The sequence below is a fragment of the Alligator mississippiensis genome, chromosome 8, assembly GCF_030867095.1.
Source record: "Alligator mississippiensis isolate rAllMis1 chromosome 8, rAllMis1, whole genome shotgun sequence".
Taxonomy (NCBI): Eukaryota; Metazoa; Chordata; order Crocodylia; family Alligatoridae; genus Alligator; species Alligator mississippiensis.
The window spans coordinates 24,001,701-24,021,333 of NC_081831.1; the positions used below are offsets into that span (position 1 = coordinate 24,001,701).

Sequence of the window (19,633 nt, forward strand, 5' to 3'; positions counted from 1 at the left end):
TAACCACCATACGGCATGCAGGACTGATCCAGCATGCACTGGACCCATGTGCACCTGGATGGGGCCCATGGAGTGGATTCAGCTCATAGACCCACCCTGTACCAGCCATCCAGCCAATGGAGCAAAAAAGGTTGGACACAGATGTTCTAAAGCATGACAGCATTGCTGACATGTAGGGCATGCATGCAGGTGTATGTGTACCCCCTGAGCTTGGCGGTGCCGGTGGTGCCTGGGGGCGGCTGCCATTTACCACACCCCCCCACCCTTGCTGCCGACACCACCAATGGCGTCTGCTGGTGGTCACCGACCGCTGGTTGGCATTCGCCACCTCCCTCCTCCCCTCTGCTGCTGACACTGCTGCAGCTGCTTGTGGGAGCTCCCCACTCACCGCCGCCATGCCCCGCCACAGGACACCACCGCTGCCACCTGTGGGTGGTTGCTGTGCCCCCCCCCCAGCCTCTGGGGGCATGCATTGTTCATGCATGAGACTATCTTGAGATCTTTCCTGAGCTTCCCTTCAGGATCACTTTCACCCTACATCTTTTTTGCCCCCACCTCAGAGGGACCTTTGGTCCTCAAAAGGAAGAAGAACCATCTGGTCTAATGGCCAGGGAGAGTATAAGGAAACTGCCATTCTAAAGGCCAGTACCTAGTGAGATTTGATGCCCAGCCAGAGAAGAAGTTTTATTATTTCCACCTTGCTCTGTCCTAGTGCTGGATATATTCTCTGGTCCTGATTCTAGAAGTTGTAGAGCACATCTCTTAAGGGGTGCTAAGAGATAGGGACCTCTAATGCCCTGAGAGATTGGGTCCTAGAATCGAGTCACCTTATTTCCTATCTACATTCACACTGAAGACCCAAGCCGTGTGTAGATGAAATGAGGGGCATGTGTGCATGACACTTTAAAGCAGGCTAAATGCTTTTGCACTGCTTTAATGGTGTCGGTGTTTTCACACTTTGGTGGCATACTGTGCATTAATTACAGCCGCTGTAGCAAATTCAGCGGTGTAATGTGCCTTAAATGACTTGGGGCACAGCAAACTAAGACTCCTCTGAGGAGTTTTAGCTTGCTGCCTTACCAGCCATGAAGCAGGCAGTGTGGCAGCAGCCCGGGAAGGACAGCTCTGCCCAAAAGAGGAAAAAAGCAGTGAGCCTGATCTTCCTCCTCCCCCACACCCCTACCAGAGCCTGCCTGTCTGCATGAGCTGTGTGGGGACCTGGTGCCTCCCGGGACCACCCGAGCCAGGTGCCTGCAGGCGGCTGCCGCCTGGGGAGTGGCCTGCTGCTGCCGTGGAGGGAAGCACCCAGATGCCCCCCACAGCCAAGGGACCACTCTGCCTGCTGGCAGCTCACCCTCTCCTCCCCTCTGCTGGAGAGGCAGGTAAGTTGGGTTTGTGCACAACACAGGGGTTTAATTGGCCCTAAATTGAAGCGGTGTTTTTAAAGACCCACTGCTTCAATTTAGGGCCCCCATTTCATCACACATCCCTAGAGACACAAGAAACAGCAAGCTCACCTTGATATTCTTATCCCAGTAATTGTAGAGAATTGCCCGGATCTCCACCTGCTCATTCCTCACCACAGAGTAGGGCAAGCGAAGGTCAATGAAGAAGTCCTTCATCACCGTGATCTCGTAGGGGTCGGCCACACAGATTCCTGCACCGGCCAACAGAGAAGGACTTGAGGTCATAGATGGAGGGGCGGGGCTTATTCATTCCTACTGAAAAACGTCTACTTTCTCAGCCAGCTGGAACAATGCTATGTTTCCAAGGCCTATTACAGCCTAGAGCAGGGGTTTTCAATCTTTTTTAACAAGTGTACTCCTTCTGTGTCAAAGTTTCAGCTCATGTACCCCTTTATATTTTTTTCTTGGTTTTAAAGGGCAGGGGCACAGATCAAGGCCCCTGTGGTGAGGGAGGGAGTGGGGCTGGGGCAAGAGCAGGGGCACAGTGTGGGATGGAGCCACAAGAATGGTTCATCTGGGGGGGTGGGGGGGGACAGTTCCTGCTGCTGTGAGCACCCTGGTGGAGGTCCAAGGGCATGTGCCACCCAGATCTGTGCACGAGGCAGAGGCAGAGGCAGCTGCAGGCTAGACTCTGCACCCTGCTGCCCCAAGAGCCATGTGATGCCATGTGCCTGCTGAGGCCAGGGGGGCAGGGGACAGACAAAGACACAGACACATGGAGACGCAGACATACACACCCCCAACAGGTAAGTGTGGGGGGGAAAGGGCGGGGCCAGATTGAGAAGGTGGGGGGAAGTGTGTGTGTCTCTGGCCACCTAGCTGGATGGGGGTGGGCAGGGAGCTTGCACGTACCAGCCACCACCACCCTGCACCGCCATTGCTGTGCCCTGCACTGCTTTCTTGTGGCTGGTTGCACGTGCAGCTCTGTTACACCTCGCATCTCACATGCTGCCTGTCAGTAGCCTGTGGAGCCACATGTATGACTGGCTACAGGAAAGCAGCGCGGGGTGTGGCAGTGGTGCAGGGCAGTGGTGGCCGCCGTGTGTGAGCCCTGCTGCACCCCTCTCCAGCCAGGCAGCACTCGTGCAGTCCACAGAGGGGCACCACTGCCCTCGCTCCCCTGGCCCTGCTCCTGGGAGTGGGCACATAGAGCGAGCTGAGGTGGGGGCGGGGAAGCACTGCAGTGCGCCATGTGGGATCAGTGGCACCCAGCATGTTCCTCCTCCTCTCTCTCCCCCGGGTAAGAAGCAAAGTATGGGAAGGCACCCAGGGAGATGCTGCCACCGTGCCCTGGGGTGTGCTCTGGCCCCACCTGCCTGCCTGTTTGTGCATGCCCCCCACTTCCTATCTAAGTACCCCGGGGGTATGCATACCCCTGGTTGAAAGACTCTAGGCCAGGGGTTTTCTCCCATTACCATCTCTACCTGCTCTTTGGAGAGCTTGCCATATGCCACATACCTTTGTTTTCAGAGAGGCTCACAGCCAGGACCTCCCAGGTTGTGATAGAGTCCTTCAGGAAAACAGGTATTGTCTTGGTAGAAATTCTGCATAAAAAGAGAAAGGCAGAGGGCTTTGTGGAAGGACGGAGATGAACATTCCCCAGTCAAGAAATGTGTCCATCTTCATGTTGAGCCATACAGCTGAAATCTGGGGGTAAACCCTGATGGAAACTTATTTAGCCCTGGATCTACAGCTCAGGGAGGAACTCCACACCAGACTGGAAGGAGACAGATTGGCAAATCTGGCCCAAAGCAACAAAAATGATTAGAGACCTGGGAAGCAGGACTGATGAAGACAGGCTGAAAGAACTAGAGTTATTTTGGTCTAGAGAAGAGAGGACTGAGGGGAATATGGCAGCAGTCTTCAAATCCCTGAAGGGCAATGACAAAGAGAATGGAAATGACCACAGGGGACAGGATTAGGAGCAACGGCCTTAAGCTGGAGCAAGAGAAATTGAGGTTGGAGATGCAGAGGAACATTCTTACTCTAAGGGTGGTCAAGCATTGGAACAAGCTGCCCAGAGAAGTGATGGAGTCTTCATCCCTGGAAATGATCAAGAGCAGGTGGGACAGACACTGAGCTGGGATGGTTCAGTTAGGTAGGATTCTGCCTCGAGGATTGGGGCTGGACTAGATAACCTGGTTAGGTCCCTTCCAGCCCGACTTTCCTATGACCAGCAATGGGATACAACCTCTTTTAAAGGTCTCAGGATTAACTCTGATGTCCAGGCCTACTTCCAGTTGGAGTACTTATATTCTATCGCAGGGGAAAAAGGCATGGCCCAAAGACTTGCCTATCTTTGGTTATTCCCCTATCAGCTGGAAGACATGACTTATGGAACCAACAGCACACCATGAACAATAAACACTCATGAGAAGTTCTTGAATAAAATAAATGTTTTTTGGGGCAGAGATTGAAGACTCAGATGTCTACATCCATATTCAGGCAATTCAGTCAGCAGCCTGATTTTTATTTTTATTTTTTTTTTAAATCGGCACTGAAGCTGATGGAGGTAGATGGCTACTGTGTGCCTTTTGAAGTGAAGCCAATGATGAAATAACAGGATCACAGGGTGAAATACTAGCCTGTGTTATACAGGGTGACAGACTACATAATTTAGCCCTCACACCTGCAGCAAATGAACCTACAAATATGGATCAGATATCTACCTTTGGCCTTCACTCACATCAAATGCTGCAGCTTGCTCTGAGAATCTTGCTGAAGGAGAAACACCGAGTCTAATCACAATGCACTTGCTTCCACTAAGTGCTTTGATTACCATGTTTTCTTGCATAAAATGCATCCCATCCCCTCCCCAAATCAACACCTGAAAATTGCAGTGCTTACTATAGGCAAAGAAATATGGCAATACTGGGTCCCCAGGTGCTGCTACTCAGTTCCCTATGGCTACTTATCAGCATTATCAAGGAAAGATTGTATCTTCCTCAGCCTGCCTTTTAGAAACAGAGGGTGTGTCTTATTTGGGGGCATATTGTACAAGGGAAAAAATTTGGTAATAATAATGGTATTACTACAAGAGCTTACCCCATGTTGTTTGGTTGTTCTGTCAACTGCTCCACTTGCCATAACCAGCTCTCTGGGAACAGGCTCCTCGAGGTAATATCATCATCTGACAAGAACCCTTCATCAACCTCACCTGGGGAGTCAAAACACAGGCTTATCAGGGTGGGCTGGCCATTTCTAAGTCTGAACAGCTCTGGAGCAGAGGTGTGTGGTATGCAAGCCATTACCGGCCTTCCTTGATGTCCTCCCCCAGCCGTCCCCCTCCAGCCCCTCTTAAAGGCCCAGTACTTGCTTCTTGCCAGTTCCAGGACGAGTTCCCTTTGCTTCTCATCTCGGATGGTCTTGATGTATTTGCAGCAGTCAAGGAAGGCAGCCACACACTCCTTGGTGTCCTGGATGTACATTGCCCGCTTGTCACAGCTGTGGCCCATGGGATTCTCGTACATCCCATCTTCACAGCACTTCTTCAGCTTCTGGTCATGGTAATTTGCCACTGAAAGGTACAAGCCACAAGGTCTTTGCGACCCAGCTTCCACTGACCTACTACTGGACATGGGCAAAGGAAGAAGGTAGGGCTAGGTCCAGAAGGTGGGGCTTCTTGTGGGCTGGATCCAGACCCAGTGGCAAGTCAAATAGCATCAGGGGGTTAAAAAAAGCTGCCACTTGCTTCTGTCATGGATGTTTATCCCTAACAGAGCTTAATGCTCTGGATTTCAGTGCTGGGCCCTGTCCTTACCTGAGCCAGGGGACATGGCTCCATGGGCTGGATCTGACCCATAAGCTTTAGGTTTGACACCCTGATCTAGTCTAATATTTCGTCCCTAACAATGATCAGCCCCCTTTGCTTCAGAGAAACCATATAATGGCATAACCTCCCAGGAGAAGTTTCTTCCTGACCCGTTAGAGTTTGGATAGTGCACCGAAGCATGAATGTTTATAACCCTCTTAAAAACAAAACCCTAGTGTGATCACAAATGTTCTTGTTCCTTAGCTAAGCATATAATCTTTTCCTGAACCCTGTTAAGCCTCAAGACATTCCTGAGACAGTGAGTTCCATGATTTAATTTTGCACTCAATGGATACAACATATTCTCATATACAGTACACCCCTATTTCCCCAAAGAAGCACCTTGGAGTGTGTGTTTTATGTGAGAAACAAGATAAGAGCTGTTTCTTCCAGTTACTGGCCTAGAGTAAAATCTCCAGTGATCATTGAGCTGAACAATGAGCTGAGTGTTGTATGTTAGCAAATGCGGTAATCAGTTCTTTCCTTAGCTCTCAGTTACCAGTTTTTCCATTTCTTTGAGTGTCCCTTATTCTTATGTTATGAAAGTAGCTAAATTATCAGTTTTCCTGTTATTATTAATACTATTTGCATTGTGGGGCACACTTAGCAGCTGGAGTTGGGGGCCAGAAGCTCATTGTGCCAAGTGCTGTACAGACACAAAACATAGAGGGAGCTCCAAAAAGGTTCAACCATTCAATACCTATATCATCTCCCTCCATCACAGGCTTTCCTATCCTTCCTTATATGGAACTCACCCCCATTAGGTGCAGGTTGGGGGGGGCAGTGGTGCAGTGACAACTCCCCTTCCCTTTCATTTCTGTTCTACCCATACTTTAAAACAAAATGCCTGGGGGGGGGGGGTGGAGAGTTGCGTTTCTATCCAGGCAGCAGTAAGGGAGTCACTGGATCTACTTGATCCCTGCTAATCACTTCACTCCATGGGTGTATATGATTCTCTCCTTTGTAATGGTCTCGACATTCCCCTATTCAGACTATTCTTTCTTCTGCAACGTTGATATCTGTTAGCCAGTTCTGGTAATATCTTTCTATTTCATAGTCCTACAAACTGTTTTTAGCTCTAGCTAGAAGAATTAACTCAGGTGTGGTCAGATGAACTCAGATGTGGAAATGATTGACAGTTTTTGATTAGTCCTGGAGCCATCAGAGTTCAATGTATGTCTCTTATTCAGATTTGTAAAATGAAGTCTAGCTTCCTCGGCAGTGCTTCCAACACTTCACTATCTCTAAACTGTTTTTGCTTAGTTTGTATTTTTCAAACTTAATATACAAGCTAGCAAATTAGCATACATTCTAATGCAGTTATATTGTTTTAGTTTGAGCTTAAACTGAATAATCTAGTCCTAGGCTCCTAGCCTATTAGTAAAGCTTCTAGTTTCTCGAACTGGAGAAAAATGTGTTGCATTATATGGGATGATGTACCTCACCACGTACACCCATCTTTTCAAAACCTAGATCCACCCGTGACCCCAAATCACCCCACAATTGGCAAAAGAGGGTAAGGAGTGGCCAGTGGGTTCTACTTGAGAAGTAGGATTCCTGCTTTGACTGGGGATGACAGATACCCTATTCCAGGCTAACTCAGACCTACCTTTGCTGGCCTTATGTTCAATGAGCTGAACGGAGCGACGCTTACGACTGGCTGGCTGGGGACAATCAAATTCTGCAAAGGAAGGGGATAAACATAAAATAAAACTCCCATTGTTTTTTGGTTGAGCCAAGTGAGGCCCTGCCCTCAGTTTCAGGTCATTCCTCTTTCAGTTGGTTGGTAAAGTGATAACTTTCAAAAATTGCATTGGAGAGATTTCCAAAATGGCTGGGAAGTCTGTGACATAGGATCATGGGAAAATTTAGGCTGGAAGTGATCTCATGATGTCAGCTAGTCAAGGCTCCTGCTCAAGGCAGGACCAGCCCTGATGAAATGTGGTGATTACCTGCTTCTGTTCATTAGTCCCTTTCAATGTCAAGAAGGATGTGGACAGATTGGAAAGAGTCCGGCAGAGAGCCACAAATGATCAGAGGTCTGGGAAGCAGTCTTTCTACTTGACTTCAGACTAATTCTGTTAACTATGTCTCCCTGCTCAGGGACCAAAGTTCAAATATATGGATTGGAACAAGTCCATCAGAGAGTGACAAAAATGACTGACTAGAGGCCCGGGAAGCAGGACTAATGAGGACAGGCTGACAAAATTAGGGTCGCCTGTTGTGGAGAATAGAAGACTAAAAAGGGAATGAATCTTAGTCTTTAAATCCCTAAAAGCTGATGACAGGGAAAGATGGAGATGGGCTTTTCTCTGTGGCCACAGGGGGCAGGGCGAGAAGCAATGGCCTCAAGCTGCAGCAGGGGAAACTGAGGTTGGAGATGAGGAGGAACTTTTTGACCCTGAACGGGGTCAAACATTGGAACAGGCTGCCCAGTAAATGTGGTGGAGTCTCCATCCCTGGAAATGTCCAAGAGCAGATTGGACAGATACTGGGCTGGGGTGGTTTAGTCAGGGATGATCCTGCCCTGAGCAGGGGACTGGACTAGATGTGACCTCCCTGAGGTCCCTTCTAGCCCCACTTTCCCAAGTTCCTATGTTCTTTGATCTAAATGGTGCAGATGCCAGAGAACTGTCTGTGCATGCAGGAGAAAGCCAACAAGAAACCCCTGGCTCTTCATATGTCACTGCCATGAATTGTGCCTGGTATAACCCAAGAAGGGCTGATTAGGCAGAAGAGCCTGGGGATGCTTCCAGAAGGACGAAGGAGGGTGATGTTGGAAGTGTATTAAATAAATCAGAACCTGGAGGTCTCTTCCAGCCTGACTTTCCTATGATCCTATCAACAGAGAACCTCAAGACCTGGAACTTGTTTACAAATCACACAAACCAATGATGTCTGGGACGGACCCCAGGAGTCCCGCTCTCCTGCCTCCATTCAAAACATTAGGCCTCCCTCACAGAGTCAGAGCAGAACCCAGGGTGGGGTCCTGATCCCCAGTCCCTGCTGTAAATCTCTAGAGGACGTTGCCTCCCTTCTTTTCTTTGGGAAGTGTGCTGAAGCCATCAACTAGTTTCAAATAAGTCACTAGATATCTCTTAAATGCTGATGGCTTCTATTGACAAGCAACCAAATGAAACCCTTGACCTAGCAAAGAAAAAGCTTTGAAGCCCACCCCCAAGACCCTTTAAAATGAATCCTTTAAGTAGGTGACCAAGAGGAAATGATGGCCTCTGCCTCACCCTCAAACTTTCTGTTCCTAGGCATTTCCAGTGGGATCTGCCTTGCTGGGACTCATGGCTCAGACTCGTAGAAAAGTAGGGCTCAAAGGGACATCAGGAGGTCATCTACTCCAATCTCCTTCTCAAGGTAGGATCAGCCCTAACCAACCATCCTAGACAAGTCCTTGTTTAACATATTCCTACACAAACAACCTGTCACAAAACTATCAGGGCCATTTCCCTGAGACACTAGCAATAACTTAACCTATCTCTAACGTAAAGCCAGAGGATGAGAGTTATCAATGACCTGCTGCCTTAAGGGTTGCTGAAGTACACTCAGGAGATCCAAGACAGAGTCTGCATCTCCTGCTACAGAGGAAGTCAAAACCTTCTCAGTCTGTGCTGATCTGACCATGGGGTAAAATACCCTTTTGTTCCCAAATGCAACACTGCACTGACCTTGAGCAGAAGAGCAAGACCCTCTTGGAAGGATCCTTTGTGTCTGAATCCCAGCAACTTTCCCTGACTTTCTCCCCTGCCCTGCTCCTTTTTCGCTGGCCAAGATTCAACTTCATACCTGTTCTCTGGGGCGTTGAGATTGTGTTAGTCTGTAGAGCCAGGCCAGCATCGACAAAGACACCCAGATTGTCCCTACCACCGCCAGCTGTGCAGCCAATGTCGCTCTTTTCCACAGTGTCCCAGATCTGCAGGATGCAATGGTTGAAGAGTTATTGTTAGCAACAGCTCATTAACTTTCTATTGTGCCTTCCATCCAGAATGGTCTCAGTGCCTCTTACTGGTACGGAGCCACATTCTGGTCCCATTTCCACCTTGGCTAATCTGGTTTAACTCCATTGAACTGGATTTGCAACAAGGTAAATGAATGGAAGCTCTGTGCAAAAAGGCTTTAGGGAAGCTTAGTCCCCATTGAAATGTGTCCACCTATAAAGTGGAGCAAAACAGTTGCTACATTCCAGTAGTGCAACTGTTTGTATAGCAGGGAAAGGAGAAAAAAAAAATGGCACAGGCAGCTAAATGCAGACAGAGAAAATATATCATATTTACACATTTACCACACCATCTCCCAAAATCAGTCCTCCAAAATTGCAGTGTGCATCTTAAGTGGAAAAGCTGATTTTTGTCACTGGAATAAAAGCATGGAGGAACAGAAGTTTGACAATGCTGTAGCAGCATGGCTGCTGCTTCTCTCTGGGCAAGCAAGTAGCAGCAGCAGTCTGGCAGCCAAAAGCTGCTGCTAATCTGGCAGTGGCAGTGAGCAGTTTAACACTGTAGCTTTCACCTGAAGCACCCAGTGGACTGGCCGGGAAGGATTGAGCTGTTGTGTGCAGTCTGGAAACATCCTTTTTTATTACATGTTGACAAGGTACATGACTTCCTTGGGACGTGTGTGATATATGAGAAAATATGGTAATCCCCTAGCTTGGAATTCAGCAAAAACATCCTGATTCTGGGAAAGTTCAGGGGATATATAGTGGTCAGGACTTCTGGGAGAGCTGAAGCCTTTCCAGCAGCATAGGCTATGGGGGGCAGCAGTGACTCATGAGTGAGTTACCCCACTCCCATGCCCATCCACCACACTGGGTTCACCAAGGAGCCTGTCCTGAGCCTTCAGTCTGTCCTTGCAGCACAGTGCCCCCAGTCACCATGTTGGGGACCAGCTATTCTACTGAGAACATGGAGAGTCTGTTCTACCACATCATCTACGTGAGCATGGGGATGTAGACTGTATTCACCAGAGTGCTGAATGCAGAATCAAGAAGATAAATCATTGATTTCACATGGTGGTTTCTCACCAAAGTGTTGATTTCCCCATACCCTGCTTAGCTTGAGTGGAAGGTCTGTGAATAAAAGGTTCTCACTGTCTTTCCTGGCAGGTCTACCAATGCTATGAGCTGAACTTCCATGCAGGCTGTTCTGTAGCTACAGTCAAAGTCTTTAATGGAATCATAAAGTAAATCAGGCTGGAAGTGACCTCCAAAGGTCATAGCTATTCCAAGCCCCTGCCTGAGGCAGGATCATTCCTATCCAAATCATGCTATACAAATCCATACTCTAAACTCTTCATAAAACTACCATCAACCCTGGCCATCGTATAAGATCATAGGAAAGTTGGGCTGGAAGGAACTTCACCAGGTCATATCTAGTCAGACCCCCAGCTCAAGGTAGAATCAGAACATGCACTGGCTGTCACATTGAGCACCTATACATGTGCCTGATGCCTGCTCTGATGCACTTTAATTAGAAAACATTGGAGCCAACTCGACTAATTGAGAATGCTGATTAGCATGCTCCAGCAGCCTCAGTGTCACGTGTATTCAGTGTCCCCACACTTCAAAATGGTGGTGGGAACACTAACTAAAGCTCAAGCTTTAGTTAAAGTGCCCCTGCCACCACTTTGAAGCAAGGAACACTGAATACATGAGCGGTGTGGGCACTTTAATTAGAGTAGCTCCCTTCCCCCGCAGTGACAACCCTGGATCACATGTAAAGATGCCCATTATGGCATTGCATTTCCCTTTTGAAGCCCGTCTCCATGGCTGGAGTGCGTGTCCCATGGTGGACTGCAATAAATGGAGATGGACCATCACTGGCAGTCTGATGGCTATGGTCAACTTAGGAGATCATGGGATCATAGGCAAGTCAGGCTGGAACTGACCACATGAGGTAACTTCTAGTCCAGCCTCCTGCTCAAGGCAGGATCATCCCTGACTAAACCAGCCCAGCCTAGTGTCTATCCAACTTGCTCTTGGACTTTCCAGGGATGGAGACTCTACCACTTCTCTGGGCAGCTTGTTCCAATGCTTGACCTGCCTTAGAATCAGGAAGTTTTTCCTTATCTCTAACTGCAGTTTCACCTGCTACAGCTTGAGGCCTAGTCCTGTCGCCTACAGCCACAGAGAAAAACCCATATCCATCTTCTGTGTCATCACTCTTGAGGGATTTGAAGACTGATCAAATCCCTCCTCAGCCTTGTCTCCTACAGACTAAATACACCCTAGGTATTAATAACTCACCTTAGACTGTGTGAACTTGAATTTCTTGTTCAGGACATAGACACCTTTGTCCACAGCGACCAGCCCAACATGAGCTTTGTAGTCTCCTTCCACCTTGATCTTCATTGGCGTTCCTGGCTCATGGATTCTGTTGTCTGCCTCTGTGGCTCCTTTTACCACCAACTGTAGGAAAGACGTGGAAGGGAGAGGTTTGCTTTAGAGTAGAAGTGGTAGCTAATGTCTTTTCACAGCATGCAGCAGGAAAAGAGGTATGCCATCCTGTTGTTTGAGGATTAGAAACTCAGAGTTTCATTTCAGTTGCAGCCCTATGGATTTGGGACTACTTCACTGATGTCATAGGATCATAGAAAACTTGGGTTGGACAGGACCTCAGGAGGTCACATCTAGTCCAGCCCACTGCTCAAGACCGGATCATCCCTGATTAAACCAGCCCAGCCCAGTGTCCATCCAAATTGCTCTTGGACATTTCCACAGATTGAGACTCTGCCACTTTTCTGGGCTGCCTGTTTGACACCCTCAGAGTCAAACCATTCCTCCTCATCTCCAACCTCAGTTTTCCCTGCTGTAGCTTGAGGCCATTCTAGTCCTTTCTCCTGAGAGAAAAGCCCATCTCTATCCTCTCTGGGATTGCCCCTCAGGGTTTTGAAGACTATGATCAAATCTCCCCTCAGTCATTTCTTCTCTGAACTATAGTTGTCATTATTGGTACTATATAGTTAAACGTCTTTGGGAGAGGGGAGGCAGCATAGTGACAGATTGGGCATGGAGCAGAAAGCCGAGTAGCAGATGGGGCCAGGAGCACAGAGCAGGGAGCAAAAAACCAAAGTGGCCAATGGGGCCAAGAGCACAGGGAATGGAGCAGAAAGCTGAGAATTAGATCAGGCAGGGGAAGGGGATGGGAGTGACATGTGGGGAGGGCATGGGGCTTTACTCCCCGCACACCTTGTAAAAAGGCCAGGGCCCTGCTGGATTAGCCTTTTAAGGCTAGAGGAAATCCCTCAGTGCTGATGCCTTTATGGGTTTTCATATTTCTAGGGCTCCACATTGGAAGCCAACTTACCGTCCCCATGCAGGTGTCCTTGACATCCACCCAGACTGAGTCGGCCACGATCTCTGAACTGCCAACCTGATAGTAGGCCACGATACGAAAGGAAGGAACGAGGTCCGGCGTGATGGGCAGGGGCATGCTCACCAGGTTCTGTCCTGCCTGCCTCAGTTGTCTTCCAGCCTGGACTATTTTTCCTTTGTTCAAGATCTAACGGGGAAACAGGGGCTGTGAATCTGCATATCAACCTACTGCAGTGACCTCAAGCTTCAGCCTGCAGGTCAGATTTGGCCCATGGTGCTGTGTCGTCCAGCCCATGGGGCTCCCCAGAGCCCAATCTCAGTGTGGGGGACCAGGAAGGGGCAGTGCTGGGTCTCTAGGACCCAATCTTGGCATACAGGGGGCAGAAGGGGGTGGTACCAAAGCCCTGGGAGACAATCCTGGCATGTGGGAAGTGCAAGGGGGCAATGCTGGGCTCCTAGGACTGAATCCCATCTGCAGGGGGTGCGAGGGGCAATGCCAGGCTCCTGGGACCTAATCTCACTATGCAAGGGGTGGGAAGGGGTGGTGCCTAGCTCCCAGGGTCCAGTCCCAGCATGTGGAGCAGGGAGAAGGTGGTGCCAGGCCCTAGGGCCCAATCCGGCCCACAGACAGGCCCCACACCACTCGTCTGGCCCAGCGGACCAAAAGGCTGAGCACCACTGATCTACTATAAATACTCTCATACCATACATGCCTTTCCCCCAAAAGCTCAACCCCTCCAAAATTAGGGTGCATGACTGAGGTGGGAAATGTGATTTTTCTGGGACAGAAGCACCCCTATGATCCCTGCCCCACCAAGCAGCAGCAGTGGTCTTTCTGTTCAGGCAGCTATCGGAGTTGATTGATTTAATGGCTCCTTGTTCTTCATTCCACAGGTGTTATCCATAGCCTCTCCTTTTTCAAGGCCTTGATGTTCCTCTAATCAAGGTAACCATCTATGGGCAATGTGGCTGCCTGTTAGCTGCCTCTGGTCTATTTCTGATTTCACAAACCCTGCAGCCTGGTTTTGGTTCTTTTCAAAATCCTAGATTCTCCCATGGAGACCAGGCTTCAGCAGCATCTAGGGTTTCAGTTTTGAGTTAAACTTCAGCTCAGTCATCCACCCTTTTCTGCTTAAGCCAGACTGTGCCTTTGGGCCTAATCACATATTGCCAGACTGGGACAAGTTACCTGCTACAGGTTCTCCTGAGATTCAGTGCAAATACTGAGGGTAGATTGAGGAAATTCAGATCATAGAAATCAGAGAAGTAGGGCTAGAAGGGACCCGCAGAAGTCACATCTAGCCGAACCCCCTGCCTGAGGCAGGATCAGCCTTGTCCAAACCATCCTATACAAATCCATCATCTAACCTCTTTGTAAAACTACCATCAACCCTAACACAACACAAGGCATCAAACCCAAACCTGCCACAGGAAAAGCAGGGGGACCATGGTGGCCAATGTTCTGCTGCTGCAAGGTTGTAAAGGTATGCTCAGGAGATCCCAGGTAGAGGCCATGCCCCCAGCTACAGAAGAAGGTAACCCCGCCCCCCCACCGGCCACACACACACACACACACACACACACACACACACACACACACACACACACACACACAAGTCCATCTCAATCCAACCAGGGTGTAAAATTCCTTTCTGACCCCAATGCAGTGTTGCTCTGACCCTCAGTGGAGGGGCAAGACTCTCTAGCCAGGAACCTCTGGCTTGGAGTCCAAGCATTGGCACAGCTCAGTCAGAACCCTTAGCCTGGACTACAGCCAACACTCAATGCCTCTGGGGATGGCAGGGACAAAAACCCTATCTCCTGTAGCCACAAGTGGGGAAAAATTCCCTTCCTAGCCCCAAGTGGCAATCAGCAAAACCCAGAAGCCTGGGAGATATCCATTGTGAGCATAGGCTTACTATGCCTACACCATCCCTGACCAGTGCCTGTCCAACCTCTTCTTGGATTGTGCCTACATTAGAGGAACTCCTAGTGCCCGAGGGACACAGGACTTACCAGGTAGGAGAAATGTTTGAGGCCATTCAGGATGTTTATATTATCAGTCTTCAGGTGGAAATTCACTGGCAAGTTGTCACCTGATTTGAGCTCGGATGCAGTGACTGCCAGGTGGAGGTAATTTTTGGTTCCTCCTTGGGTCTTGTAGGCTTCTGCTACCATGGACTGGGAGGCCTGACGATTCTCTGGCTTGAGATTTTCATGGACTGTTCTTACCTATGGGAGCAGAAGGATAAAGACGTTGTTGAACCTGAGAACAAGCTTAGGACCTACATCCCCCTGCACTGAGAGCTCAGGGTGGAAAAAGATGTTGCCTGGCTTTCCCCACTTTAGAGACATGCTGGTTTGATGCACTGATGCAGTCCCAGAGCTTGGATCACCAAATCAGCTGATCAGCAATCTCAGCCCTGGGACCTCATCAGCACCAGCTTTCCCTACTACTTACTATGGAGGCATGACTCTGTAAGCATGGAACAGGGGTGAATCCAGAGGGTGCACTGGTGCACTTGCAATCCCTTGTTGGATTCTTACTCCACCCAAAGCCTAACCAACTGCTTGGCAGTGGCAGCAGCATTTGTAGTCAGGCACTTGACTTCATGGCTCATTATCATCTATCTCATCTGTTCTAAACTCTTCATTCCGTAGGTGTTAATGACTCTTTGTCCTTTTTAATGGTCTCAATGTTCCACCAATCAAGCTAGCCTTTGTTCTGCAGTTTTGCTTCCTGTTTGCTGCTCCTGGTCATGAAGCTCCTATTTCACAGCCCTTCAGCTTCTTTTTAACTCATTCCAATAAAGTTATATTGCTTTTGCTTCAATCTTAGTTTGAGGAATCCTTCCCTGAGCCCCTAGTGCATTATTAAAACTTCTAGTTTCTTTTTACCTGGAGAAAAATGCGTGATGTGTTATATGGGATGATGCACCTCATCATGTGCATGCCCCTTTTCAAAATCCTATATTTCACCCATGGCATGGAACAAGTTGCCCATTGTCTCACAGACTCAACTCGATGCGTGTTTCACCCAATGGCGTGCTTCATTTGACAATGTCTATTTCTAGCCTTAGAGATCTACCAGGTGCTGCTGAGTGATGCAGTGCAGTCATCTGGTTCTCCCAGGTTTTGTAGCTTCTGGTTTCATCCAGTGATTCTCAACCTTTTTAGACTCAGGCCCCACCTTGGAAAATGTTAGCCATTTCTTTCCATGCATTGTTTGTCTACAGAAAATATGCTAGAGTAACTCTTGTGTTGCAAAGAACTCAGAAAGGCCCCAACAGGTCAGCACAGTTTTAACTTGTTGGAGTCCTATGTTAAATCTCTGGGTTTATCTTATGAATCTGTGTGCACACCTAACAGTGCTAATATTGAGTGGCACCCCATGGCACCCTTGAAAGGACCTCAAGGCACTCCAGTGTGCTGTGACACCATGGTTGTGAATCACTGGGCTAGCATCGTTTGACCAGATCTTGGTAATATCATCATAGACTATGGGGGAAAAGCCAGCTTTGTTGTATAGCAAATACCTCATTTTCCAGCATGCAATATGGCCCAGAATAAAAGATGCACTTTTGGAAAGCATGAAAAACCAGAAAAAGATCTTTCTTTGTAGTAAGGGAGTAGCAGAAGTAGGGGATCCAGACCTTGCTCAACAGTCTTCATCCTGTGGATTGCTGCCCATTTTATTTTTGTTTTTACTCAGTAGGGCAGACATGGCTCTCTCCATGTTTCTTACATATAATACATACTGTAATTTCCAGTTTTGAAAAAAAGTGTGTTGTATGCATGAAATTATGGTATCGAAACTAGGGGTAAGGTAGGTAGCCTGAGGCCACTTCAGTGTTGTGGGAGGTCTTTTCTGGCCCCATGATGGAGCACCGGGGACATAGAGTGGCTGTAGAGATGCAAGATGCAGCTTCCTACTTGCATGAGGTATGTGTGTGTGTGGTAGGCAGAAAACACCACCCTTAAGGCAATGCCCACTAGGTGCAGATGGGACCAGAAGGCTACTCACAGTGACTTTGACTCGTTCCTTATCCCCAGGCATGTTCAAAATCAGCTTGGCCATTCCATTGCCCTGGGTTGACACTGTCCCCTGGAAATCATCAGCCTTCACAGGAACACGGGGCGCTGGGGAGCCATCAGGGTTTGTGACATAGACCTGAGGCATACAGTTGGAAAGACAGACAAGAAATGAGGAGAGATTTTGTGACAGCCTGAAACAACAACTGGGCGGAGTGATGGGAAAGAATGAATCCCTTAGGTCCCTACCCATGCCCAACTGAGGAATTCCTTTCCACGGTCATGCTCCCCTCTAAACACCCTACTGGGAGGAGCAGGGCTAAAGGGCATAAAAAGAAGGATCATTTATATTTATTCTATATATTAGCTGGAACACTTAATGAATAAACATTCATTAATATTTGAACAGTTTACTGGTTTTGAATCTCTCTCTCATACACACATGTGCGCGGAGTACTGTGTCCAATTTTTGGTCCCCCATTATAGAAATGATGTGGACAAATTGGAGATGGTCCAGCGGAGGGCAAACAAAAATGGTTAGGGGGTGGGGGACATGACTTATGAGGAGAGGCTGAGGAAACTGAACTTATTTAGTCTAAAGAAGAGAAGCAGAGAGAGGATTTGATAGCAGCCTTCAACTACCTGAAGGAGGGTTAGAAAAGAGGATGGAGCTAGACTCAGTGTAGCAGATGACAGAACAAGGAACAATAGTTTCAAGTTATAGTAAGGAGGTTTAGGTTGAATATTAGGAAAGACTCTCTCACTAGGAAGGTGGTGAAGCACTGGAACAGGTTATATAGAGAGGTGGTGGAATCTCCATCCTTGGAGGTTTTTAAGGCCTGGCTCGACAAAGCTCTGGCTGGAATGACCTATTTGGGGATGGTCCCAATTTGAGCAGGAGGTTGAACTAGATGACCTCCTGAGGTCTCTTCCAACCCTCATTTTCTATTATTCTATAGACACACACACACACACACACACACACACATGAATGATATATATCTATATATTAGGGGTGTGTGTGTGTGTGTACACACATACATATGCTTGCCAGTGTCTCTGGCCAGATTGTTTGAATATTAATGAATGTTATATTTACACATATAACACGTCTCTTGATAGCACCAATGATACATTAGAAATATTGTTGTCTATGATTTCTTGCGTGAATAACTCCAACCTCATGCAATTTATGTGGGTTTCTCCAGGGTTGGAGGTTTCTTTGCATATTTGCCTTAGTAGTAGTAGTATTATTAATAACAATAACAACAATGATAATAACAATAATAATGATGATGGCAATGATGCTAGTAGTAACAACAGTAACTATAATGACAATAATAATAAGGAGAATAGTAAACCACTATACTGCTCCCTGTTTTTGCCCTTCACTGCACTTTCCTCTTTCACTGGAACTCCTTTTAAGCATCACCTCTCTGCAAACACAAAAGCCTAAGGAACCAGTGACACAGTAAGGGGAATCAGGATCTTCGGACATATTTGACGCCAAGCTAATAGCTACATGCTCTATTACATCTTGTTTTCTCAGCCCAGACACTGGTTGGTTAGTGACAGGGCCAATCCAGAGTGTTGTTAGTAGACTCACTCCAGATTTACGAGGGCAGAATGGATTAGAACAGATTCTTGGTCCCTACTCAAGTTGTTACAACTCTTTTATCATTATAGCATCCAGAGTTCTCTCCCATTCACTCTCTCCAGGTAGGAGGGTCATTACCATGAGTTCGAAGGGCATCCCCGGCTTGAAGTACTTGGGGGTTTTGGTGAAGTGGATTTGATAGGGGGAGGTCACAATGTGAATTCCAGTTCTCTCTGCTTCTACCATGTCACTGCCTGTAGAAAGAAGCAAGGAATGGAGCAGTGAAAATTTTGGATCATAGCCTCTTTGCCGTCAGTTTTGGGATTTTATCATGAGTCTCTTGTTCTTTTTTATTCATGTACCACATATTCTTTCATGGATGGGTCTAGGATTTTGAATAGTGGGGTGTAGATCGTGTGGTACATCACATATTTTTATCCAGTTCAACAGAAACTACAAGCTTTACTTATATGCTAGGGACTGAGCACTATATTATTCCATTTGAGATCAAAGCAAAAACAAATCTAAATTAATTGAAATGTATACAAATGTATTACACTAATATGCTAGATTATATATACAGTATAAAAAAACATGATAAACTAGGCAAAAAATAGTGAAAAGCTATTGTTTCATTGGCCCTGTAATCATTTATATAGTCAAATGAGCATCTCACTCAGATTTGTGAAACAAAATCTGTACTTTTTGACCCTCTTGGTAGTACCTCCAGTACTTCACTGTCAGTCATGTCTACACCTGAGTTAATATTACCACACCCAAGGTAAACATTCTGGCTAGAGCTCAAAACAGTCTGCAGGGCTGTGAAATAGATGACAGACATTACTAGAAATGGTTAACAGACAGCAGAATTGCAGAAGAAAGGATAGTTTGAATAGTGGAACATCAAGACCATTACAAAAGAGAGAGGGTTGTTGACACCTGCAGAGACAAGAGAGATTAGCAGGAATCTGGTAGATGCTAACAAGCCATTCAGTTTAGGCTGATTCAGTGTAGTCAAGAGATGCTTTTCAGGGGGAACATGATAAGGGTTTATAAAACTAAATGGTGAGGAGATAATCAATAGGGATTTATTACTGACTAGCTCTCACCAGATAAGAACTAGGGATCACAACAGGAAAATAGGTAGTCCATTTAAAAATAACAAAAGGCAGTTGTTTGTTTTTTTTTTATAGCCAGCATGTAATTAAACTGTGAAACTTGCTGTCACCAGATGTGGTGGAAGCTGATAGTTTAGCCAGATCCAAAAAGGGATTAGACTTTTTCTTGAAGGAAAAGGACATCAGTAGCTATAGAGCATGGAAGTGATGGATATGGCTTCTGAATCAGAACTTCCTAGACCTAAAATGCTGGAGGCTGTGAGGGAAAGAGGAACAATGGGAAAA

At 47.3% G+C, this 19,633-nt stretch overlaps 1 protein-coding gene across 1 annotated transcript in view; it reads right to left on the reverse strand.

Moving 5' to 3' along the window:
* LOC102561850 (A.superbus venom factor 1) overlaps positions 1 to 19,633 on the reverse strand; it is a 62,170-nt gene that overhangs the window by 29,156 nt on the left and 13,381 nt on the right. Inside the window, exons 10-20 of the mRNA XM_006265601.4 lie at positions 18,369 to 18,484; positions 16,626 to 16,772; positions 14,618 to 14,833; positions 12,594 to 12,788; positions 11,534 to 11,695; positions 9,076 to 9,202; positions 6,887 to 6,958; positions 4,783 to 4,983; positions 4,512 to 4,623; positions 2,925 to 3,010; positions 1,518 to 1,657 (exon numbers count right to left, since the gene is read on the reverse strand). Of these exons, the coding sequence (XP_006265663.2) occupies positions 1,518 to 1,657; positions 2,925 to 3,010; positions 4,512 to 4,623; positions 4,783 to 4,983; positions 6,887 to 6,958; positions 9,076 to 9,202; positions 11,534 to 11,695; positions 12,594 to 12,788; positions 14,618 to 14,833; positions 16,626 to 16,772; positions 18,369 to 18,484 (1,574 nt within the window). The remainder of the gene's footprint in view (positions 1 to 1,517; positions 1,658 to 2,924; positions 3,011 to 4,511; positions 4,624 to 4,782; positions 4,984 to 6,886; positions 6,959 to 9,075; positions 9,203 to 11,533; positions 11,696 to 12,593; positions 12,789 to 14,617; positions 14,834 to 16,625; positions 16,773 to 18,368; positions 18,485 to 19,633) is intronic.